This window comes from Alternaria ethzedia (assembly GCF_023757985.1).
Source record: "Alternaria ethzedia strain BMP 0044 chromosome Unknown scaffold_1, whole genome shotgun sequence".
In the NCBI taxonomy this organism is placed as follows: Eukaryota; Fungi; Ascomycota; class Dothideomycetes; order Pleosporales; family Pleosporaceae; genus Alternaria; species Alternaria ethzedia.
The window spans coordinates 2,478,646-2,503,362 of NW_026056194.1; the positions used below are offsets into that span (position 1 = coordinate 2,478,646).

Below are 24,717 nucleotides of genomic sequence, written 5' to 3' on the forward strand. Positions count from 1 at the left end.
TCCCCATCCATCCCTTCAAAGCAATAGCTTCCTACTGTCTACTTCGCTCAAGCCGCAGTCACTTTCACTCAAATAAGCAGCACCCCTCAATATGCAGTTCCTCAGCCGTACTTTCACTCTCCTCTCTCTTACTGCTATCAGTGCAGTTGCTACACCGGCACCACAGGTTTCAATAAGACCACGTCCGGATGACTGCGTAGGCCGCTGGTGCCAGGTTCTTCCTGAACCATGGTCTGCTGTCCGCAAGAACATATCCTGGCCCTGCCAAGACGACGGATCGTCTTATCAGTGGTGTGTGGCAGGGGGACGTTGTGAAGATGGTGTTGGCTGTCTATGATCAGCTCTTTTCGGTCATGGTGGACGACGGTCAGTACAGTGACTATTGCTCGGTTAATCGCTCCTAATACTGACTCACTGTACAGCTGTAAAGAGCCGGGGGAAGGATGGTACCATGTCCTCTGAGTGCGGCGAGATGACGGGGATTCGTGGGAGAAAGGGTTTGGGTTATGGTATGTGATCTGAAGAGAACAGAAGATGTGTTCGGCAGCTTGAAGAATCCATATCGAAATATAGCTACAAGCATAACCCCATTGTTCTTGATATATTCGAGTCGCGAACGAGTGAGACACATGGAATGAAGATGGTGATTAATGATTCGTACGTTGAGAGGAGAGATCATGTTTCGACGATCAAGCAGCGATGAACCAGTACCATGGCAGAATCTGATGAGACGACAGACTTTGGCAGTGCGAATTGACTCGCTAGGCCTTAACAGAAGGACAATGAACGAGGAATCGCAACTACCAAGTGCATGACGGAGTTGAAACGACCCGACACAGCATGAAGCGCAAACTGATACGGGCAGACAAACTGACGCGTAAGGTGACGTGTACTTGCCATTCTCGAGGCCGAACGGAAATTCGACGAACAATACCATCGCTATTATCAGTGATGCATAGTTGTCCTTGGAATGAAGGCTGTGTGAGATCTAGACGGGTTACCTCATGAGTACCAGGTCAGCTGGTAGACGTCACGGTGTCTGCAAAGCAATAGCTTGTATGTTGGAATGTTCCAAGTCGCCAATGGAAAGAGATAGCAGTCGATACGACAGACAGCTAACGTCTTGAAATCGTGTTAGCGCCCTGCACTCCTCGTGATGCTGATTGACCAGCGCATACCCAGTACCAACAGCATGATCTGCATCCGCACTTCTATTTCAAGCCTCGTATATGTGCAGTTGTCGAATGCCGCTCGACGTAACGTCTGCAGCCGCCGAATCTCCCGTGTTAAGTAAGGGGCTGAGCGCACCAATGGTCCCTCTCACATTCTTTCACCGATCAGATCATATCTTCTAGAAAGACAGGGGCTTCCAGAAGGCCACCCTTGGGTAATGCACAAGTCGAACTGTTCCGAGCCTTTCGGTGCTTGATGTACGCTCCGATCTTGCCGGATTGTGGCCACAGGAGCGCGCAGCATGCCAGCGCATCGTATGTAGTAGACCCTGTGGAATATGAGGTATGTTGGTATGTACAGAAAGGTATGTGCTTGCTGCTATCAGACCATGTAGACGCGGGGTGGTCGTCATGTGTGGCATCTTGACTGCATGGTGGCTTTCCCTGGGCCCGACCATTGGAACTATCGGTATCTGAGGGTAAGGCTGCGCCTGCTGTAGACTGACCATGATGGCCCCGGGTCAAGACGTGGCTTTTCCCAGTGTGACGTTCGTGTTCAAGAGGCGCCCAGTACACTGAGCCGCAGGAGCTGAATGCGACTGTTTGGGTCTTGCGGCGTCTATTGAACACGCTAGGTCAACGTGGCTCTGTAGTGCCTCCAGGGGCGCTGAGTGTAGCGAAAGATGGCCTGATATCGAGACAGCATAGGCAGAGGAAGTCTGGTCGGTGGAGCGCAGACGTCATTTGTAGGCATGCACCTAGCCTGAAGGTTTAGCACGGGCTCATGCAAGGACTTCGGGTGTACTCTGCTGTCACGCTTTGCGCGATAGTCGTTGCAAAGCGTAATTTGAGGCATGCAAGTCCGTGCGATATTACCGCGTGATGGAGATAGCACGGGTGTGGGTTCAGGTTGTTTGGCGAGGCTGCAATTGAATAGAGTGAAACGAGTGTGGGATCCAGGCCTTAGGCAACCACCAAGCGCATATCGCAGTGGGTGCAGTGATTTCAGGTTGGCTGAAGAACCTTTGCAGGAGACAACGCGAAATGCTGTAAACCATATACGACTGGTGCCATGATGCGTCTTCTCGTGTAAGCTAGGGCGGGAGACTGCATTGGTTGATGGTCTCCAGCCACGACGCTGTGCAACTCTCTGCGCAGCCATTGCCGAGGGTAAGGTACGGAAAGACGACGCCAGACGCGAAGACTGGCAGACGGCGTCATAAAACGACCAAACCATCCAACGTTACCGACCAAGGTTTCAGCGACAGGGTCCATCAGGGTCGAATGCGAAAGCGCGGAAGACGACGCTGTGTTCGGCCAGGGTGAGCGATTGGTAACTTCCGGGGGATTTGTCGGAGCCTAAGTGCGACAGCAGTCAACCAACAAAGCGTTTGACATGTGCGCGTGGTGGGTTCGCCGGCGGCAGTCCCAATCAATGAAGGGTGAAACCTCCGCTTTCCGCAAACTCTAATGGCATTTACTTTTGCGAGTCGCTCCGGGCTGCGGATAGAACGGGCGTCCTCATGCACGATTCGGCGGTACGTGATCACCACGAGATGGACTCGGCATCGACAAGCAAGGGCAGCGTCTGACTGCGATTAGATGTCCAACACGTCGAAACAGCGCGCAGGATTTTGTTGGCAGCAGGAAGCGGATCTGATCGCCCCCGGCCCTGAGGAGGGCTGCAACGGGAGAGTGCGCATCCCGGCCGTTGAGGAAGACAGGAATACTGGGGCTGCATGCTTCCGATAATGGAGGGGGCGAATCAAGGTGGCTGGAACGACGGGTAAAGGATCCCACTTGGCGCAATCCAGCAGAAGGGCAGCAGGGGCATGTCAGCCACGGTGATCCTTTGCGAGTGGGCCGTTTGCTGCCCACTGCAGGCTGCTGGAATCCGCCTCGCTGGCCATTGGTTTCCAGCGTCCCAGCCGGCAGTCAGTCAGCAGCGTCGCATAAAAAGCACCGTTGGAGAACCGTTCATGGGGGCGGTCAGCACTCTGGCAAAAGGACGATATGGGGCTGGAAAGAGTAGCGAGGAGTCGACATGGATAGTGACGAGCATCAGACCATCTGGCTGTTGTGTGCGCCAGCCATTGTCGCACGGCACAGTGTGCTTGGCCCAGGCGGTATCTCCCGGGTACCCTGGCACCATGCATCCCCAGGCGGGCCTACTACAGAAACCGGCTCTCTACCCAGACGTGGCGCCCAGCTGAGATGGGCAGCAGTGCAATTTAGTGACATCTGGATGTAGGAGAGGCGAATGCGAAGGTGACTAGTATGGAACACACTGTGCTCGTAGGAGGGAGTACTTCTGAGAGTAGTATGGCATGTGCGTGCCTTGTAGCGTAGGCATGGCGCCAAACCCAAGGCGATGTGATGGGACGACACCATGGTTGCCCATCGAGAGCCGGGAGCTGGAACCGTGTGATCGGTGGGCTCTGGCCTGGCCGGCTAGTTTAACTTTGGCAAGACGCGGGCCAATATGTTTCGGTTCCCGCTTGGTGCTCGCTTCGGGGCGCACGAGTCAGTGCAGGTGGTTGTGCCCAGGTGGTGGATGGCGGGCGTGCAGAGAGGAAGGTGTGGAGAGCAACGCGCTCCTTACCATGGTTCTCGTCAGTTTCTCGCGATGCAAGACGATGCACGATGACTGCGCCTTGCCGTGGTGGTACTAGGACTGCAGCTTCTGCGCGCGAGGCGTCCGCGGAGCCTTCATGGGTTGCAGGCGGGTGAGGCTTCAAACCAATAGCCACAGCACACTAAGCTGCCTTTGTCCGGCTAAAGTGTCAGTGCAGATGAGCCTGACCCAGCGGGCCTCTCAGCCGTCCCCTCTCATAGCCGCGTGCCCTCAGCTCTCCCCATTCTTCACATATCCATCGCCGACTCTTGCACTCTCACTGCAATTGCGGCTCCCGACGACCGGTGCTGTTCTCGCTCTGCCATCTGTCTCGGAGGATCCTTTTGAGCATATTTGACTTGGCATCATCTTAGCCAGCCTCGCCGTCGCGTCTCCCAAGCTTTCTGCTATCTGCTTTCTGGCCCCCAGCACCCGGCCTCAGCACCACCCAGCCATCGACCGCAGCACCGCAAAGACATCCATCTCTGCGCATCCCCCACTGCACTGCTCCTCTGCTCGACTTGTTGCTTTGCGCATCATTTTTGGTTGATTTTCCACGTCTCCATCGGTAAGTTTTCCCAGCGAGTCCCGCCCGCGCCTTTGGGATGCCGACAGATTGGGCACGCGTCAGCCAGCGATGCGGCGTTGGCCCTGCGGCGCCCACGAGTCTGTCGGAATGGCATTGTCAAACACATGTGCTGACCACTCCAGACTGTCTGCTACCGTGGTTCACTCCAGCGTAGCTGTTGTTCTAGCTCGTTCAAAGTACCCATTGTGTGGTCGCTGATGTAAGTGTTCCCTGTGGGTGGGTGCCGCGAGGCAGTCCCTGGCGTCGACTCACCCCGACTCCACGACGACTCCGCATGCTGACTCGCTGCAGACAAGACACATCGCACTCATGATGTCCAACATTGCTGTCAGCCACGAAAACAAGAGCCAATTCATCCGCACCACCAAGGATGGTCGCACCATTCGCTACAATCTGCAGGTAATCCAGCAGCCCGAACGTGCGCGTGCATGTGGTAGCGGCGCAAAGTCGAGTGCCGATCGCCGACCCGTGGACCCTCCCCCGATTGTCGAGCTTCGCATCTACGAGAACGACCAGGACATCACCTTCGCCTACAATGCGAGTTTCTTCCTCCATGCCAGTCTCGAAAATGCGCGCGCCATTGCACATGGACGCACCCAGTCCTCGGCAGGCCCCAGCTTTCCTGTCCTGACCGGCACCCCCGTCGCAGGCATGGCCTACCTCGAGCGCCCTACGCCCGCCGGCTACTTCATCTTTCCCGATCTTTCAGTCCGTCACGAGGGCAAGTACCGCCTGAGTTTCGCTCTGTTCGAGAACTTGGCCGAGGTCAAGGACCTGGACCCTGGTGACCCAGAAGTCATCTTCGACGGCAACCACTTTGTCTCCCACCGTGCTGAGGTTAGATCATCGCCATTCACCGTCTTCTCTGCGAAGAAGTTCCCTGGTCTGTCCGAGAGCACAGCCCTAAGTCGCCAGGTTGCCGAGCAGGGCTGCCGTGTTCGCATCCGTCGCGATGTGAGGATGAGGCGCCGCGAGAACAAGTCGTCCAAGGAATGGGACGAGTATGATGAGGAAGGTGGTGGCTACGACCGCGCGAGAGGAACAGCGACCCCCGAAAACTATGGCCAGGCACCAAACGCCCCTCTCGATGACCGTCCGCGGTCCGTCTCCAACGCCAGCAATCCGTCGCTGGCACCACCCCGCCGTCCGAGCATGGAGGAGATGGCACATGGCTATCCTGCCAGCAATGGCTATCAGCAGCAGATGCCACCGCCGCAGAACCCCACGTACACGCAAATGCCTTCGTATGCATCGAGCCAGCAACACCAATACTCGCAGCAGTACTCCGCTCCCCAAACGCCTTCCATGATGCAACCTCCCCAGCATTCTACTGCATACTCGCAACACCCGCAACATTCTCAGCACGCTCAACACGCCCAACACAGCAGCTACTCGAGCCAGCAGCAACCTCAGCCCACAATGCCCGCAAGCCAGCAATACAACTACTCAAACTACCAGCAGCCGGCGCACTACGACCAGGTTCCTCCTTCTCGTCAGGAACACGTTCCCGCCGAGTACGCTCAGCCAGTCGACTACCGACGCTCGTCTGTGACCCAATCGTCGCCTCAGCAATACTCCGCGCCCAGCCATGCAGTGCAATCCTACAGCTCCATGGATCAATACAGTCGACCACAGCAAATGAGCCAGCCACTGCAACCCCTGCAGCCCCTACACACCTCACCACAGGCTTATGCTTCGTCTACACCTAGTGCTGTGCACACTCCCAGCCACCAGCCGCTGCCATCTTTGAGGCCCATCGTCGCCGAAAAGCTGGAGCCCGTCTCGCCTTCTTACCAGTCACCGCCCGGTACCCTTTCAGCTACCATGTCGGTCAACTCTGACGGGTCCAGCCAGAACTATGCGCTGCCCAAGTTCAACGCCCAGGCACAGGGTCTTCCGCCCATGTCGGCTGGATCAAGCAACAAACGTTCCTTCTCCAGCACATTCGACTCCCGCCACTTGAACGAACGCATGGTGTCTGGCAGCAGGCCACAACCCTCTGGTGCTGGGTACAGCTACGATCCTGCCGACTCTCCGGATATGGAGGAGCCAATGGACCGAGCGGCCATGAGCTACCGGCGTGCGGACGGGACACAACGGCAACGTCATGTACCCGCAGTCGGTCATTGAGTTGTTCTCTGCTGACGGCCGCGTAGCTCTGATAAGACCGGCCCCCAGCATGTACGTTGCATAAGGATCTGTTGTAGGAGTACGGCGTTATGTGTGCTGTTACGGATCTAATGTGCTCTGATCATCTATACCCCCGAGTACGACGAACGTGCGATCTCGCCACGGCAGTCTTTCCTATCTCGTCTCCAAGCCCTGTCTTTCTATGCTTTATTACATATACGTCAGCTATTAAGCTGCACACTACCATTTCTTTTCACTGTTACACAAAACATACTACCCACATACCCCACCTCAAGGCAAAACGCCCTCTGTTTCCTTTCAATCTATTATTCCTACCTTGTACTTTGTCTGAATGTGCTCTACAGAACACGCGGCTCAGCAAATTGAGAACTCTGGCATTTCCTTCTATTGGTTAACGGAACTGTGGCTTTATCCTTAACGGCTTCATGTCGCCGTCCGGAAAATCGGATGAGATAGTATACGCATGAGCATGCAACGAGGGAGGCTGCTTGTGATTTGCATAGATTCCGTAGGCTCAATCATGGCACACAGTGCGCTCTTGAACTTTAGTTTTGGTCCCCTTGCGTGAGCAATACATGCTGGGGGTGCGCTCTAAGTCCATGCTACGGAACGGATACATCTCGCGTTGTCTAGTCCGCCTCCAGAGTACCCCTCCACCTTACCCCGCGTCCCAATACAGATCAACACAATCACGCAATTTGCCAGCGCCCTACCAGAACTCGCGCCATGCATCCGACGAGTACAATGTGACTGTCTTTTACACATAATAGGAAACGTAGAGCTTGAAGTTTTTCGCATTATACCGCAAAGAAGACTGGCTTACCTAAAGCTAACCTGTGATGGTATGGTACGAGCGTGACAGGCTTCGAGCACACTTCCCGCCATGGGAAGCTACGAAGGAGTGCCCGCGGGCTCTGGTTACAAGTGTGATCCACACCCGCGTGGGCAAAAATGACGTGACGGACGCGACTTTTGGCACAATTGATCCTCTGAATCTCCCCTCTTTTCGCCTTCCTCTCCTGCATCTCCAAACGTTCTCGTGAACATTTAGGACTCTACCACCAATTCATATCGCCGCTGTGCATAGTTGCTGAATTGTAAAGCAACATGGCTGAGGAACTATCCAAGAACTTCGAGACGCTGCAATTGCACGCTGGTGAGCGCTTTTCAGCTTCTCTTCAGGCACATGTACTCATACAACATTCTCAGGCCACGAGCCAGACTCAGTGACAAACTCTCGTGCCGTACCCATTTACGCGACTAGTGTAAGTTCTGGAACAAAGTGGGCCTCAAATGACACTCATGCTGATACGAATAGTCTTACACGTTCAATGACAGTGCTCATGGCGCAAGGCTCTTCGGACTAAAGGAGTTCGGCAACATCTACAGCCGCATAATGAACCCCACCGTCGATGTCCTCGAGAAACGTGTCGCCGCACTAGAAGGCGGTGTTGCAGCACTGGGAACAGCGTCTGGCCAGTCCGCCCAATTCATCGCCATAGCTGCTCTGGCGCACGCTGGAGACAACATCATTGCAACCTCAAACTTATACGGAGGCACATACAACCAGCTCAAGGTCTTCTTCCCGCGCCTGGGAGTGCAGACCAAGTTCGTCAACGGTGACAAACCGGACGACTTCAAGGCTGCGATTGACGAGAAGACCAAGGCGATCTATGTGAGTTTTTGCGAATAATTGTTTACAAGCTGGCTAACGTCCCAAAGCTTGAGAGTATCGGAAACCCGAGGTACAACGTTCCCGACTTTGAGAAGATCGTAGCGATTGCGCATGAGGCTGGCATTCCAGTTATTGTTGACAACACGTTTGGTGCTGGAGGATACTTCTGCAGGCCTATAGACTTTGGCGCTGATATTGTCGTGCACTCTGCGACAAAGTGGATCGGAGGTAACGCTCACTTCGTCCTTGAAAAGAAGGCATATATTGACCGAGACGACAGGCCACGGAACCACGATTGGTGGTATCGTCGTCGACAGCGGAAAGTTCGACTGGGGCAAGCACGGCAAGCGCTTCCCGCAGATGGTCGAGCCATCAGACGGCTACCACGGGCTCAAGTTCTGGGAGACTTTTGGAGCCATTACATTCATCATGCGAGCGCGCGTTGAGATCCTGCGAGACCTAGGCGCAGCGCTGAACCCCTTCGCCGCCCAACAACTCATCCTTGGTGTCGAAACTCTTTCTCTACGATGCGAGCGACACGCATCCAATGCACTCAAGCTGGCGAAGTGGCTCGAGAGCAACAAAAACGTGAGCTGGGTATCGTATCCAGGTCTCGAGAGCCATCAATCACACGAGCTAGCGAAGAAGTACCTGCCGCGTGGGTTCGGAGGCGTGTTATCATTTGGCGTAACAGGAGGTGGTGCAGCAGGCAGCCAGGTCGTAGACAACTTCAAGCTCATCTCCAACGTAGCGAACGTTGGCGATTCCAAGACGCTGGCTATCCATCCTTGGACGACGACGCACGAGCAGCTGAGTGACGAGGAGAAGATCAACTCAGGTGTTACTGAGGTAAGCAAACATTGCTTAACGAGCCAAAGTGATTACATGCTGACAGGTTACAGGACCTCATTCGCATCTCGGTTGGCACAGAACACATCGACGACATCATTGCCGACTTTGAGCAGTCTTTCAAAAAGTCGGCAACGGCGCCAGCTGAGAAGGGTCAACCTGAGAATGCAACAAAAACAGGCGGCGGTGAGCCCTCTGCGTCCCTGTCGGGAGCTACATAGGAACGTGGTACTGAGGCTGTTGCTCTAGAAACGCGAATAGCGATTCCGAGATTGTAATGAGATGAATACCTAATGGTAGCCCCGGCATGTTGTGGCTGATAGGCTAGACGCTTGATACCTACACTACTGTTATCTATTGCGCAGCGTGAAGTCTCTCCGTGGTGTCCTCGTACGAAGTCGTTACATGTCTCTTCTAACCCTTGGCCGCGCACACGCAGCATCTCAAGCCGAGGCATCTTCCCTACCGGTGGGCTCCAGTACCGAGATCCGCTGACCAATCAGCATGGAGCCGTCTACGTGGTCGCGAAGCAAGGATGGTTACCCCAGGATCTGATCTCGACAACATGTGAAAGCCAGATATCTAGCACATGACGCATCTGCGCATGCAAACGCTCTCGTCATCCCATATGCGCCAGCCCTCTCGCTCAGCGGTACACCCAAGGCAGCGCGGCGCCCCATCTCGTTCCCCGCAAACACATGCCAAAAGGTGCCTGCTCCGGAGTCTGGAGAAGAGCGGGATGCCCAGACATCGGGGTTTCAGCTGCATCCAGCGCACCTGACCGGTAGCTTTCGGTGCAGGAACTTGGCTCCAGTTTTCATCTTGGTCGCAATTGGACGGGCGCGCGACATGACGACTTTGCCGAGGCACGTTTTGCGCCGCCATGGGAAATTGTGGAGTTTCTGGCTTAGTCCCGTATGATTACGACCCTTGCCTTTAGGGTTCGTTGCGCCTGATTCCCATCTTCCACTGCTGAGTTTGAGCGCGTTGCCCTTTCTCGAGACGTGTTGCATCTTCTCTTTACTGTTAGCTGTAGCTGAGGAGAAAGCGGGAGTCCTGGCGTAAAGCTATAGGTATGTGAGGTCATCTGCCATGTCGCAGCTGGAAGCTAGAAGCTTGGGGCTGTCCCGGACACGCCGACTTCGCCCATGCGCGACGTGTTTACCAAGAGCTCTGCTGACGTTTGATATAGAGTAGACTGTCTGTCATCACCTCGCTGGTATCACCTTTACACGTTACACGAAGCCGTCCTCGACCGAAGCGGAAAGAGCGACCACTCGAAACCGACCTAGCCGAACACACGCATACGCAGAGATGTTCGGATCTATAGACCCTCAGTTGGACCGCGCGGAGGAGCTCCACGGCCCTCCGGCGAAAGGACAGCCATACAGCGTGGCGTTGCCAGGCTCAGAGGCAGAGGGAAGGAGCGCCATCTACAGGCATTGGAGGTTTACGGACAAGCCTCTGCTGGATCACCTGGTCCCTGAGATTAGGACACCCCACGAGGCATTCGAGAACTCGGTCGCCAAATGGCCCAAGAACAAGTGCCTGGGCCACCGCCCCTACGACACCGCCACCAAGACCTTCGGTCCCTACGTTTGGGAAGACTACGAGACAGTCGCCAAGCGGAGAACGAACTTTGGCGCCGGCCTGGTACATCTGCACAAACAAGCTGGCGTTACCGCGCCAAAGTACGGTATTGGACTGTGGTGTCAGAACAGGCCGGAATGGCAGATCACGGATCTGGCGTGCATGTCACAAGGACTCTACACTGTTTCCATCTACGACACGCTAGGTCCAGACACGACCGAATACATCATCAACCACTCTGAGCTGTCTTGCGTGGTTGCTGGAGTGAACCACGTTACTGCGCTGTTGAAGCTGAAACCTCGATTGCCTTCGCTAAAGATCATCGTGGTCCTCGACCCGCTTTCCGCTGGCGAGCTTCCCGGAGAGTCCAAGGGCGACATCCTGAACTCGCTTGCGAGCGAACAAGGTGTGACAATCCACTACATCAAGGATGTGGAAGCTTTGGGCGAGAGGCAACCGATCCCGATGAACCCTCCTACACCTGAGGACATTGTCACTATCAACTACACATCTGGCACTACGGGAAACCCCAAGGGCGTCGTTCTGTCTCACAGGAACGCGCATGCCGGAACATGCACATCCATGGTCATCATGGGTAGCAGTCCTAACGAGGTCATCTGCTCTTTCTTGCCCCTGGCACATATTTACCAGCGGCTGGGAGAACACAGTGGGCTGGCAACTGGTGCTGCTATTGGTTACTTCCATGGAAACATCGCAGAGCTAGTAGATGACTTGCAGATGCTTCGACCGACCATCTTCTCTGGTGTACCCAGGCTGTACAACCGCTTTGGAGCTAAGATCAAGGAAGCAACCGTCCAAGCCACTGGCGTCAAGGGAGCACTATCCCGACACGTGGTATCGACCAAGCTGGCGGCTCTCAACGACAAGCAAAACCCTACCAACAAGCACATGCTCTACGACCGCATCTGGGCTAAGAAGGTTTCTGCTGGTCTTGGACTGGATCGCGCAAAGGTGCTTGTTAGTGGCTCTGCGCCCATTGATCCCAGTCTGCATCAATTCCTCCGCATCGTCTTCGGAACCAACTTCACACAAGGATACGGTCTTACCGAGACTTACGCCGTTGCACTCGTCCAGCACGAGGGCGACTTCTCCGCTGGCAACTGCGGTGGTGTTGGACCGAACACGGAGTGCGCTCTGCTCGACGTCCCTGACATGGAGTACATGTCCACCGATAAGCCGCACCCTCGTGGTGAGCTGCTGATCCGCTCTGCATCGCAGTTCAAGGAGTACTTCCGCAACGAGGAGGAGACTGCCAAGGCGATTGACGCCGATGGTTGGTTCCACACTGGCGACATCTGCTCCGTCGACGAACTTGGTCGCTTCAAGATCATCGATCGCAGGAAGAACGTCCTCAAGCTCGCACAGGGAGAGTACATCTCCCCCGAGCGGATCGAGAATGTGTACCTTGCAAACTGCAGCTACCTCGCTTCTGGCTACGTTCATGGCGACTCGCATCAATCCTTCCTCGTGGCCATCTTTGGTGTCGCGCCCGACATCTTCCCACAATTCGCATCCAAGGTGCTCGGTGAGAAGATCCCAGAAGGTGATATAGCTAAGTTGAAGGAGGTCTGCAAGAACAAGAAGGTCGAGCAGGCAGTACTTAAGGAGCTGGAAAAGGTGGGACGAAAGAACAAGTTCAACAGCTACGAGCGCGTTAGGGCTGTGCGGTTGTTTGTTGATCCTTGGACCATCGAAAATCAACTTTTGACCCCAACGTAAGTTTGACTTGACATACTACATAGACATCTCACTAACACTACGCAGATTGAAGTTGAAGCGCCCGCAAACCGTCAAGGCTTTCAGGAAGGAGCTGGACGACTGCTACGAAGAGGCACTGGCCGAGGAGTCGAAGGCCAAGGCGAAGTTGTAGAGAGCGGAACTGCATGTTTGGCGTCTGGCGGCCGTACGAGGATACCTAGACAGTGATTGCATGGTTGCTTTCCTAGCGCGCGGGTACTCAGGCACCCTGTGCGAGTCATGGTACCATGGAACTACACATAGATCGGTCGATTGAGTGTACAGTAGCGGTAATACTACAAAGTGAACATGTTCATCCGACCGCTGTGGAGATTTCCCGGCTGATGTGCTGGTGAAGGGATAAAAATTGCAAGCGGTGAACGATAGCAGACAACGTGTCACGGGCCGTAGTGGAGGGTAGCGAGCAATGAGTGGGTGCCAAGTCACGCATTGACAGGGTCCTCCTCACCTCGGAAGCCGCAGCCAGTAATTGTCGTGTCCGACGCTGCAACCAGCGATGCAACTTCTCGACTAATTTCTGCACAAAACAAACACGCAGGCTCCTCCGCTATACACCCTCGACCCTTCTCCGCCTTATTGTCGCCTCGCCGCTTCCTCGAGGCGCGCTCCCTTATCTCCACCACCTTACTGTATCTTAGCGCCGCGAGCACCCCGACGGATGCCCATTACACGCGCAACGGCTTTGGCCATGAGCGACGACGCCGCCGATGAGTCGACACAGCCGCGCGCGTCGCGCTTCAAGGAACACACAAACACCAACGGCAGCATACGACCGCCGCCGGACGAGCTATGGAAGGACATCGGCATCGAAGAGCTGATCGAGCAGTTCAACGAGGAGAACGCGAAGCCGCCGACGTCGAGAAAGAGCTCTGCGAACCGCATGCCCCGCCTGGTCAAGTCGGCTTCTTCGAGGGCAGCTTCTGGCAGCGGGACCCCTACGGAATCCAGCTTTAGCACAAGCGTCCAGGCATCGGCAACCGCGCCGACAGAGACGACATATGCCCGCCTCCAGCGCGCGTTCGCTTCCATGTTCGGCAGTGTTCTGGGCAAGCGCAAAGCTGGGAACGCAGACGCGGAGCGAGAGAAGGACCAGCACCAACAACTACTCGACCAGCGCAAGAGGGATGCCGAAATCGCCTACCATGAGGCGAAGGACCTGGGTCTTCTCCCTCAACCAAAGGTCTTTGTACGACCCGCTATGAGGTCGCGGCAATTTGGTACACCATCCCAGCCTGTTGCCGCTGAGAAGATGCAGCTTGGCTTGACCGCAGCCATGGCCGAGGCAGCGACCCCAATCCGTACACCGCGAACGCCGACCCTCCGCCACACCCCCAGCAAGAAAGACCTGCACAAGCAGAAGAAGCTCACGAAGCGCGTCTCTGACCTCGAGTACAAGCTCGCCTCTGCGAAGAAGGAGCTCCAGACCGTCCTCTACAACGACATACCGCCCGTCCCACGCATCCCCGACTTCGCACCACCTACCCCCGACGTTACCCCTAGCGAAAACGAAGACCCGTCACGAAACACAACCCCCGTCGAAGTTGAGCCACCCGCCAGCATCGGCAAGATCGTAAAGAAGCGCAAAGCCACCATCCACGACTCGGACGGCGAGTACAAGCCCATACCCACCGACTCCGAAGGCGACATCGACATGCTCTCCGCTGCATCCGCCTCTGAAGCCGAAGTGTCGGAGCGCACTGAGCGCAGTATAAAACGCGTCAAGAGCACCGCGAGCAAGAAGAGTCCTGGCAGACGGTCTAGCTCGAGGCTCACCAAGCGCTTCTCAAGGAGTAATCTGAAGAGCGAAGAGCCTGTGCGTGTTGTGCCTGATGGTAAGGATGTACCTGACGTGCCTAGTATACCGCGTGAGATGGAGAGCAAGGGCAAGAAGGTCAAGGTTGGTGATGATGGGTTTGGGGGGTTGGGCCATGAGATCTTTTGACTAGAAGATTGATGATACGTTTGGAACATGTTGAAAAGCTTGCTTTACACGAGGATACTCAGGAGGTTTGTCGCATCATCAGCCTGGGAATATCTTGCATAGCACATGGAGTGTGCGGGAAAGGCGTTCCCTGGATATCTTGTCACTCTTCCCCTTTCTTCTTTTCAGGTCCTTTTCCTTTTTGTCATTCTTCATTTACATCATCAGCGTTCCTCTCGACTACTCGCACTGTGTGCGGGACTGGAGTTGCTATACTTCTTGTATCTGTCTTGGTCAGAGAATTTGGTCTTTTTCCCATTAATGTCTGGAGCATTTTGTATAGGTATTGTCTATGCATGAAAGCGACGAAATTACGACTTAATAGCATACAATGGCATAATATCTATTCTTGGACAGATTGGTGTTGGGGGGTTCAAGACTTGGAAATGTACTACTTGCATCTGGGAAAATGTGTTCTGAGACCGAGATTGGTAGCTTGTAAGGCACTCTTCTGGTATGTGCACATGTCTTAGTGCTTTGGATCATGACGCTGCTGTAGTCGCTTGTCGTCATGCAAGACATAGTAAGACATGCTCAGACACATGTCTCTAGACATCAGAAGTCTCAGACCGACTACGACCAAGAGCGATATATCTACCTTACCAGAGGCTCACATGCAAAAATATACACACCAGCAAGACACCAAAATACCATAGCAAGATATCCAGAACACCATCCAACCAAACAAACGTCAATCGCACAACATGCCCTACCACCCCGACTCAACATCCCGCGCCCTCTTCATCCGACACCACATCCACACTCCTACCACCCTGCAAGAAGTCCTCTGCTCCATATGTCGCCAGCGCTGCACCGACCGCCACCAAGTCGTTCAGATCACTGCACATCCGGAATGCCAGTGTGTGTTTGGCGAGACGTGTCTGCTGCAGTGGTTGAGATCTGGAAGTGCGGCGAGTGGCACTTGTCCGAGTTGTAGGGCTGTGCTGTTTAATAGGGGTGTTGATGATGATGAGGATAGCGATAGTGATGAAGATGGAGACGGAGATGAGGACCAGGATGAGGACAGCGAAGAAGGCGAGACTCAAGGCGACAATGCACGCGGACGACAGCGAACAAGACAGGAAAAGGGGCATCGCCCTCGTCGCCGTAGAACGCCTTCGTCTTCGCGCCCAATATCACGAGCATCCTCCTCAGCCTTTTCTGCCGTTGTCTCCGTCACAGCACCACCTCGCTCTTTCCACCGCCGTCGCCGCTCCCCTTCTCCGTCTCCGTCCCCATCTTCATCAGCCACCTCACACACCTTTTCCGCCCCATCCACACCCACGCTCAACCCAACCCTCGCAATCGACACCCTAGTCACCGACCTCTGGGCCGGAACCTGGGATCTCGTAACAGAAAGCTGGTCGCTAACCCCAAACGACGCTTCGCGCTCACGTAGCATAACCCGCGCACAACTCATCATGCTGGTCCGTGATGTCAATCCTTTTGAGGAGGAGTTGGAGGATGCGGTGGTTGAACATCTTGTTGTGAGAGCGAGGAAGATGGTGGTAAAGCATCGGCGGAATGGGGAGTATGCCGATGGAGGGGAGTTGAGGGCGGAGAAGGAGGATGTCAGGTTAGCTGTTGGGTATGGGGTGTAGATGGTCCGCGGGCGTGTTTGCTTTTGCGTGTGTTTAATTGTTGTACGTGGTCTAGATCTCGTGTGTAACTTTGTGGAGTTTGCTTTTTTGTTATATTGGTTCATTGGAGTGTTGTCACATGTGAATTCGAGGAGGGTAAGCGATAGGGTCATACAGCAAATCTATTCCATTCACACAACCTGTCTAGATACTGCATCTGGATAACGAAAGCAGCAAACCTCACATTACACAGCGCCTATCAACTTTAATGCTTCCAAATACCCTGCACGAACGCCCGATTGACCCCGCAGAACCACGGCGGCTACTCCCATTTCCGAACCACGGACATGCGGGTCATCCGGTTGTGGCAGTCACGCCAGCCAATCGCAAACCAGGGATATAGTTCCGCTCCACCACCTCTTTTCCCTCCCCCTGCTGCGTGCGCCCCACGTCATCGATAGGCCCCAGTCTAGAAACGACAATGGCCATTGTTTGGCAGCCTGGCATGCCTATATAGTCAAGGTGGGTCTGGAGCTTTCTGACGTGCCTGCTTGCATACTGTCTACCACTCCCGCGCGATAACTATTTGCGGAATTTCATGTACGAACATAAACCCGAGAATATGGCCGACGAGAAGAAAGAACAGGTGAAGCGTGTTGCGGCGGAGAAGAAGGACCAGGCTGAGCGTGTGGCTGCTGAGAATGGAATGTGAGTTTGTGGTGCTTTGAAGCTAGGATGTGATGGATGGCTAATGGATGAGTAGTGCTAATCCTTCGGGTGCAATGATTGCGGCTTTTGCGCCCATGTATCTCGCTGCCATACCTCTTACGTACGTCTTCTCAGGCTCTCGAAGCCATTCGAACCCGGACTGGAACTGACTGGGTCGAACAGCTCCTTCCTCACAAAACCGAACAGCGTCACTCAGTCGCTGGTTCACGCGCTCATCAAATTGATCCCTGGTGTCACAGTACGTTCGTTCCTCTTCAACTCTGATCTCACACTAATGGCCATCACCAGACAACAGCGATAACTTCCGGACGCGCAATCCCCGCCCTCTCAGCTCTATACATATTCTGGACCTTCGGCGCATCGGGCGCGCTCTCTGCAGCAGGACAAGCCATGGGACGCGAAGAAGGTCTTGATCTGGAACACTCGAGGAAGCACATTCACAAGCTTGACGGGCTGCCACTGAGGCTGAGGAGTGCGCATTATGCGCTTATGGAGAACTTCCCTGGTAAGTCGAAATTTCTTGCAGTGCCCCCTGTCAGTAAAGATTGCTAACGTGACCGTGATCGTAGGCTTCGCCCTTGCTGCCGCGCTGGCGCAGGTCCTTGCGCCTCGAGATGCACAGATCGTGAATCTGCTGGGCTACCATGTTATCGCCAAGTTGCTTGTACATTACCCGTCTTACCTGAGCAACGTGGCTTTGCCGAGGACTGCTGCGCATGTCACTGCCACGGCGGCTTTGATCAACATCTGCTGGAGGTTGGCTGCTGGCAACTAGAATGGAAGGAAATTCTGGAGTCGTGTTGATTAAGTAAAGACTACTATCCGAAACTATCCAAGACGTGCCCATGACTACCATCCTATCTATGCAAGGAAGCTCATCTTGCTACTAGTACCGCTCTTGTACTTATATTCCCTCTCATAGTAGTTCTGATCAACTACATCCTCTTCACCGAGGAGAGCCTCACCTGCGAGAGCCTTGTCGTGCAGGACCATGGTTGCAACCTTCGACTCTCCCAAACCGTTCTTACTGGCTACCCTGCGGATCTCTTGCAGAATACGATCCGAGAGACGTTGATACATGGGGTCGTCAGGAGGATTGTCGCCTCCTGGGCCTTCCTTGGAAGAGCCACCATCGCTCTCAAACGGCTCGAAGTACGCAACGACCGTTTCCAGCTCAGAGAAGTTTGCCAAAACCTCGGCGTAGGCGGCAAAACGGTTGTCGAAGCCGGTGATCTGCGCTCCGGTAACGCCATGTATCTTCCCAGCGAAGCCGTCGTGCTTCCATGGTAGTCCAAACATTAAGTGTCGAAATCCCAGCCGCTTGAGGTTGGGACGGATAGCCAAGATTTTCTTCAGCATACCTACGTTGAGAGAGTTCGCCCCAAAGCTCAGATCACATGACTCCAGGTCGGAATGGCTGGAGATCATCCGAGCCAAGTCCGGCTGCCAAGGGTTGAGCGAGACGACTTTGAGGTCTTTCAGGGTCGAGAATGAAGCGAGAAACGCCTCAAGACCGTTGGGATTCTCCTCCCAAAGCTCTTCAGCGTAGTCCCAGTTCTGCACGTCCAGCTTCTGAAGACTGACGTCAGTAGCCATGAAGTGTCTGAGGAAGCGGGGTAGCAGCTGGCAGTCATCCAGTTCGAGCCGGCGTATGCTGGAGAAGTTGATGCATGTGTAGGTATCCAGGGGAAAACCGTGGCCAAAGTCGAAGTGACCGAGGCTCAGATGCGTGATGTTGAAGCAGCGGATGGCGGGGGGTGGCGCAGGAGCCATGTCGAAGATGTTTGCACAGTCATGCTCGGGCCATCGCATCGACCATGCTACGGATTCGAAACCTTGTGCGGTCGGGAACCCAAAGGCGCCGAGAACTCTACGGAACATGTTCACCGACGTGCCTGTCTCTGAATTGCGGTGTGACATAGCCTTGTAACCGCCACCGTGCACCAGGAGTGCGTCTTTGCTTTCTCTTCGGGTAGGCTGGAATGTGTAGTTGACTGAAGAGTCCATCATACGGTGTGGCTGCGGGATAGATTCACATGCCTATGGAAGATACAGCTCTTTGAGGTTGTCCTTCAGTGGCATTTGGTCGGCATCGAATAGCATCTGGAGATAGGTATCGACCTTGCGAGTGAGGGAGACGTCAGTAAGCCGAAGCTCCTTCAGCGGTACGTCACGGAGCTCCATGAGAAACTCAGCCAGAATATATCCGACTTCCTCATCGTTCGAAGCAGAGAGCGTCAGTGTTCGCGTCTGGTGAAGTTTCATCTGGTCCAGGGTACATGGCAGATAGGTATCCGCCATGAAGCTAGCGTCCTGACACGGGCTTTGGTCGATGTTGATGGCGACATGTTGGTAGAGAGGGCGAGCAGCGGGAGCTTGAAGATATTTGCAGACCTGAGTGACGTCGTACAGGAATTGTCTACCCTTCTTTTCATGGTATAGCTGTATCAGTTAGCAGTGCTCCTCTGCGTTTCGCTCAAGCATCTGGAAACTCAAGTTCTTTACTTACATGCTCCATAACATTGTCTAGTAACTCTACGGGGAGCTTGAGTAGGCCTTGACGCCCATTGGCCGACGTTGCAGGGGCTGGTATAGCTACAGGCGCGGGGATGGGTGTAGTAATAGGCGCGGGATCGTTCAGTTTCGGTTTCTTTGATACCGCATCCTCTGACTGCGATGAAGAGCGGGAGCGAGGACGCTTTGACGGAACTTGACCCGGACTCGCTATGTCCTTGTTCGCTGTAGTGTCGGGCTCTGCGCTGTCGCGCTTGACTCCTCCGGATGCGGGTTTCTCTTCTCCAAGTCCAATGGACGTGTGAAGGGGCTCCAATGGAGCGAGATCGTCATTCGATGTCATCTTGCCAGTGATCTCTGTCGACCCGAGCGACAGTCGCCAAATTGATCCAAGAAGTCGGGAGGTGAGAGGAAGGTGAGGGGGAGGTAAGAGAGATCAAGTGAGAGAGAGATCTAAGACGGTGTCAACACCGCGACCGTTTGCAATATTGCGTCACCCACTCAAGGCGCGCTAACGCGCACAGTCGCCCACACACCCGCTACAAATACCGCTTGTCTCACCCATTTCCTCTCTTTACTTTCTACCGCTTCGCGTTCCCAAGATCAACCGCACTCCTCAACCCTCTACTCAACCCTCTACTCACCCTCTACTCACTCTCTACTCATTCCTCTACTCATCCCTCTACTCATCCCTCTACTCACCCCTCTACTCACCCCTCTACTCACCCCTCTGCTCACCCTCTACTCGACCGCGCCTCCCGATCGCGCTACATCGTAAGTGATCCACCAACCCATCTGTTCTACTAAACGTGCAATAGCCGCCTGGAGATACCCTCCAGCCACATCACTTCGCTCACCGGGTGGAAGCGTCGAGTCGGCATAATAGCCACCAAAAGGCTCAACTTGTGTGGAGGGGACCCCAGGCCAAGCCACAGAAGCTTTCAACAGTTTCGCCAGTGCGAGTTGATCTACGAACGATGGTGAGCGACGGAGACGATACGGAGATCTCTAGAGGTCTACTTGGAGGCTCGCTGGTGCCTTTGAGGACGGTCGAAAACCAGCGCCCGTTCTACCCTTACCCCAACGTCCGGCATTCAACATAACCGGGAGGGAAACGCAGAACACCTTTTTTTCATTGACACGATTGCTTTACGCCGTCGATCGAGGAAGAAACAACACGGTGACATTCAGATGACGAGACCGCTGATTCATCAGTCTTTGGACCGGAGATGGTGAGAATGGCAAAAGGCGGGGTAAGTTGAGTATTTCCAAATCATCAACACCGCTGAACATAGAAGACTGAGCTAAGAGTGAGCGCGAGGCCTTGATCTGAGGAAGGGAGACAGCGCGTACATGACTTAAAGAAGGAAGCGCGCGGTCGTGAAACTGGTGCACTTATTGCGATCGTGTTCACGTCCATATACATCTAGCTACATAGCGACTGAGACATGACTTGCGGCTCGCAAGTTGAGCTTCGCGTGACGACAAACCATCACCATTGTACTCACAATTGCGCACCAGCAGCGAAGCGGACCAGGTCACTTGTTGGACCCGCGTTTCTCGTGAACATGGACGCAAAGTGACAAAGAACAAGCATAGGTAGATAGAATTACGCAGTGAAAGTATTTGACATGAAAAGATGATTGGAGAATGAGAAAAATGCGCCGGAAACCGAGTTTGGTCGCTGTTTGACGCGCGACTACATTTGCTCCATAGCGAGGCTCTCTCGAGAAATTCGGCGTCAAGTACGAAGATGACACAATGATGATCTTCGTGTTGATGGCGTGAAGGAAGAGGTGGGAGATGTTGTCGTAATGGGGTTTCCTGGCTGACGTCATGTCCCCACACTAGCCTGATTGGCCCTTTTCGGCCAGGTACGGTTCGTACTGAAGGTGGCAGTACCCTATCACATATTCGCGCACCCTGGAAGTTTCTCAGTATCAATAAACTTCCGCTATTGCATGGAGTGGAGTGAGCGGGTGGTCATACAGATGAAGTGAGTTGTATATCTCAAGAGAGCTTAACGGCATCGTATTCTTCGAGTACCTCCTGACTTTTCTTCCCAGCTCGCTAGACGTGGACTTGCCATTCGTGGGGATTCATTCAGATGAACGAGCATGGCCCTCTTCTTCCACTGAAGACTTGCCTTCCCCTCGATCGGTACTGGCCGGGTTCACTCGCGTTTCACGCCGAGGTCGAGATGGCCTCCGTGGTCGAGCCTCCACCTCTCGATCGGTACGGTCCACGACCACTCGCGGCTCACGACGTGGTCGGAGTTGTCCCCGAGGTTGTCCTTGTATTAGAGCCTCCAGCTGTTCCCTTGATATTAAAGCCTGTCCATCTCCCATATCTGACTCACGAGGGTTGTAGTATGTGCTCTCATCATCGCGGCCTCCGGTAATGACGAGTTCTGCCATGCCGTCCTCGGTCGGAACAAGTTGCATTGTACGGCCCTCCATGTCGCCGTTGAATTGCAGACTGAGCGGGGCATTCGGATCAACTTTCAAGCGAATCTCCTTGTGACCGTCACTGGTAACGGTGGGCGCGGTGCCTGTCCTGTTGGCATCACCGCTCTGCTTCGGTGCGTTATCTTTCCTCTCCTCTCCGGATTGGTCCGACTTATAGTGGTTTGATGAATACGCCCTACGTCTTAGTGGTCGCGGTACTTCAACAATACGATCATCATAACAATCCCTTGGGACCCGTGATTCTCGTCTCGAACGACGCGAGCGGTCTTCAGGCTGGCGCCTGTCAGCCTGAGACGAAGGCAATGTCGGACCCGACCCTGTGGGCAATACTCGCGTACTTTCGGATGTTCCGACTGATGTTTTCGGATCGACACTGGAGGCATGAGAGCTCTCGACGGCCGGTTCGTTCTTAAATGCATCTTCCCTTGTTACAGCCAGCTGTTCCTTCCTCATCTGTTCGACTTGAACATTCGCCATAATATCCTCTAGTGACCACTTTCGGATCTCTCCCTCAGAAAGGTAACGTGGAGGTGGTATGAGTGGCGGACTATGTGGAGGTGGTAAGGGCCGCGGAGTTGCATGGCGTTTCGCCTCCGGAATCACCACTGCTGCATCTGTATGTCGGATACTAGGCTGTTGGGATTGCGGCGATAACAAGAGCCCGTCACTGCCGTCACTGAAATCTGGCCCAAAGGCCTTGAGTGACCCGTCATTGGGAAAGTCATCATTCGCGAATGGACCACCGTCCAGGTCCCTAGCTTGGTCGTATTCGGTAGCGTGTGGGAGTTGATTTTCATCAACCGGCTTGTCTGCATGGATACTTCGGTCGGATTCCGCAGCGGATCCAGTGAGATCGGACGTCCTCGAAGTCAACATGGAGACAAGAGGTTCAATACGGTCAAGGCGCTCTTCTTCTGGTAGGTTCATCTCTCTAGTGGTTTCTATTAGCGGTGGTCGGTTTACCTCCTTATCTACACCCAGGCTACTTCCAGTGTGATAACCTTGAGTTGTGTGGTCTCTCCTGGGGGCTGGTCTCAATCCGGCAAGACTTTCGTTATAGGCTCTTAAACGTTCTTCCAATTCTGCATTCTTCACTTCTGTGGACGCTACTGTATCTTCCATTTTCTCCAGATTAGATTCCAGGTCCGCAATGTGAGGCTCTGCGATCTCTTGATGTGGAATTGACGGCGGCGGGTCCAATATCATTGAGGGTATTTCCCCGAGATTGACAGGTTTAGAGCTGTTTTCGCGAACGGTCTTGTCGAATTTTGTCGATGGTTCTGCGTTCGTATCATATGACCGTAACTTCTCCTCCGCGGCGACGTCCAGATACTCTCTAAGAGTAGGCTCCATGTCAAGCTCAGTAGCCAACGGAGGGCGGATCTGCTCAAGCTCACTCGCGTCTGAGAGGTCCACGTCACCATCTTCAGCAGCGCTCTTTGAACTGGGATCGCTGTTATCGTCTCCCTGAACATCTTCCTGAAGATCTTGTTCATCATCCTCGTCATCACCGGAATTTGCTGGGAGAGCGAAGAGCGCTAACTGTTGTTGGTGGCGGCCCAGATGCTTTTGCAAGGCCCGCAATGTCATCTGCTGACCACACAGCATGCACTCCGTCTTTACATTGAGGGTCGCATGTTTGATTGAAGTACGCTTCAACGCGGAGAGCATGCTTGAGGCGGCCAAGTCTGAATGATGCTTTCGTACATGACTCTCAAAGCCGGACTCAGTTTCAAAAGTACAGCCGCATTCGTCTATGCATTGCCACTCAATCCGATGGGCTTCAAGTTCGTGTGCAAACCACGCTTTGCGAGAGTCGTAGAGTCGATCAGCGATGGTACAATGTTCGTAGGTGCAACAGTACGGGTGTAAGTCTCGAAACACGTGTTGTCTGCCCGAATTAGCAATGTGTAGTTCAAGTCGTGATACGTACTTACTTCCACTCAGCTACTGTGTGGATTGATACCAGAAGAAAGCAGAGAGGACATTCGAAGAAATCTTTATCGCGAGCTCCTTTGGGCAACGTCGGAACTCTAATGGCGGCTTTGTGAGAAGTAGCGTAAGATGTCTGCGATGCCACATCATCTCCCTCATCGAGCACTTCGAGACCTGATACTTGCTTTACGCGTGTTGCTTCAGTACTATTTGTTGTAAATTCTGTCGTCGCTTTCTCAAAGCCCAGCTTTTCGATGTTCTTACTGAGCTTTTGATGATGCTCTTCTCGGTAACTCAGATACTGTCTTCGCGCAGACAAAGCGCGTCCCAACCTCTCAATAAGGTAGCGTGGCGCATCTCGAAACTTCTCTGCGACATGTTGTATATCGTGTTGCTCATAGAAGGATTTATCGATGCTGATGGTGCTCGTTGACTGACTGTTAGGTGCCGGGTTGCGTATGGCTATTGAGAGGCGGAAGAGTGAGGTGATCACAGACTTGATGCCTGCCACGAGCTGAAGAAGCTCTGTTCTCTCTTCGAGGTCAGTATCTGAGCTTTCTCCATCGGAGTTGGCCGAGTCACTGTCGGAAGCCGATAACTCGTCCCAAGGTACTGACTCGTGCTTGACAATCGAGAGTGCTATCAGCGTCAGTCCATGCCACAAGTCGTAGATAGTGCTAATACACACCGTCTCGCAAAGCATCGGACAGGGCATCAAGCTGGCCATGAGTCTCCGATTTGAGATGAATGGCATCTCGAAGTCTACACGGTGTGCATTAGCCGTGTGCTATGAGCAAAGTCAATCAACAAGGGATTGGAATTTACCTGTACTCCAAGCTACGACGGCCCTTGCGATGCGCTGCGATGTTTCCTGCCCACAACTTGAATCGAGAGAATTCGTCTACGATCACTGCTGGAGGAACTTGGGCAGCGAAATGAGTATCCGCTTCCAATGCATCAGCAAGGCCCACAAAGTCTTGCGCGAGATGATCGACTCTCGTCGCGATGACAACATCAACTGGCGTCACTGTCGTCAAGCTCATGATGCCAGGTGGAAGGAACGTATGCTTTCTGTATGTAAAATGTGAAGA

General features: G+C 54.0%; 9 protein-coding genes across 9 annotated transcripts; 5 read left to right on the plus strand and 4 right to left on the minus strand.

Moving 5' to 3' along the window:
• Positions 1 to 4,687: 4,687 nt before the first annotated feature.
• On the plus strand, positions 4,688 to 6,505 carry VEL1 (velum formation- protein; the record flags this gene model as incomplete). The annotated part of the gene is made up of 1 exon (XM_049372444.1): positions 4,688 to 6,505. The coding sequence occupies one exon, from the start codon at positions 4,688 to 4,690 to the stop codon at positions 6,503 to 6,505; it is 1,818 nt and encodes a 605-aa protein (XP_049238578.1).
• Positions 6,506 to 7,633: 1,128 nt separating this feature from the next.
• On the plus strand, positions 7,634 to 9,271 carry J4E87_000793 (uncharacterized protein; the record flags this gene model as incomplete). Its single annotated transcript, XM_049372445.1, has 6 exons — positions 7,634 to 7,682; positions 7,736 to 7,791; positions 7,845 to 8,201; positions 8,249 to 8,429; positions 8,482 to 9,050; positions 9,104 to 9,271. 6 exons carry the CDS (start codon positions 7,634 to 7,636, stop codon positions 9,269 to 9,271), a joined length of 1,380 nt encoding a protein of 459 aa, XP_049238579.1.
• Positions 9,272 to 10,364: 1,093 nt separating this feature from the next.
• On the plus strand, positions 10,365 to 12,531 carry J4E87_000794 (uncharacterized protein; the record flags this gene model as incomplete). The annotated part of the gene is made up of 2 exons (XM_049372446.1): positions 10,365 to 12,376; positions 12,426 to 12,531. The coding sequence occupies 2 exons, from the start codon at positions 10,365 to 10,367 to the stop codon at positions 12,529 to 12,531; spliced, it is 2,118 nt and encodes a 705-aa protein (XP_049238580.1).
• Positions 12,532 to 13,077: 546 nt separating this feature from the next.
• Positions 13,078 to 14,361, plus strand: J4E87_000795 (uncharacterized protein; the record flags this gene model as incomplete). Its single annotated transcript, XM_049372447.1, has 1 exon — positions 13,078 to 14,361. The coding sequence occupies one exon, from the start codon at positions 13,078 to 13,080 to the stop codon at positions 14,359 to 14,361; it is 1,284 nt and encodes a 427-aa protein (XP_049238581.1).
• Positions 14,362 to 16,578: 2,217 nt separating this feature from the next.
• J4E87_000796 (uncharacterized protein) lies at positions 16,579 to 17,484 on the plus strand (the record flags this gene model as incomplete). Its single annotated transcript, XM_049372448.1, has 5 exons — positions 16,579 to 16,688; positions 16,744 to 16,809; positions 16,872 to 16,947; positions 16,998 to 17,214; positions 17,279 to 17,484. 5 exons carry the CDS (start codon positions 16,579 to 16,581, stop codon positions 17,482 to 17,484), a joined length of 675 nt encoding a protein of 224 aa, XP_049238582.1.
• An 86-nt stretch (positions 17,485 to 17,570) lies between these two features.
• On the minus strand, positions 17,571 to 18,719 carry J4E87_000797 (uncharacterized protein; the record flags this gene model as incomplete). Its single annotated transcript, XM_049372449.1, has 1 exon — positions 17,571 to 18,719. One exon carries the CDS (start codon positions 18,717 to 18,719, stop codon positions 17,571 to 17,573), a length of 1,149 nt encoding a protein of 382 aa, XP_049238583.1.
• A 30-nt stretch (positions 18,720 to 18,749) lies between these two features.
• On the minus strand, positions 18,750 to 19,788 carry J4E87_000798 (uncharacterized protein; the record flags this gene model as incomplete). The annotated part of the gene is made up of 3 exons (XM_049372450.1): positions 18,750 to 19,151; positions 19,219 to 19,580; positions 19,785 to 19,788. The coding sequence occupies 3 exons, from the start codon at positions 19,786 to 19,788 to the stop codon at positions 18,750 to 18,752; spliced, it is 768 nt and encodes a 255-aa protein (XP_049238584.1).
• A 1,534-nt stretch (positions 19,789 to 21,322) lies between these two features.
• J4E87_000799 (uncharacterized protein) lies at positions 21,323 to 23,362 on the minus strand (the record flags this gene model as incomplete). The annotated part of the gene is made up of 1 exon (XM_049372451.1): positions 21,323 to 23,362. The coding sequence occupies one exon, from the start codon at positions 23,360 to 23,362 to the stop codon at positions 21,323 to 21,325; it is 2,040 nt and encodes a 679-aa protein (XP_049238585.1).
• Positions 23,363 to 23,624: 262 nt separating this feature from the next.
• J4E87_000800 (uncharacterized protein) lies at positions 23,625 to 24,669 on the minus strand (the record flags this gene model as incomplete). The annotated part of the gene is made up of 3 exons (XM_049372452.1): positions 23,625 to 24,265; positions 24,315 to 24,388; positions 24,452 to 24,669. 3 exons carry the CDS (start codon positions 24,667 to 24,669, stop codon positions 23,625 to 23,627), a joined length of 933 nt encoding a protein of 310 aa, XP_049238586.1.
• Between the last annotated feature and the right edge of the window lie 48 nt (positions 24,670 to 24,717).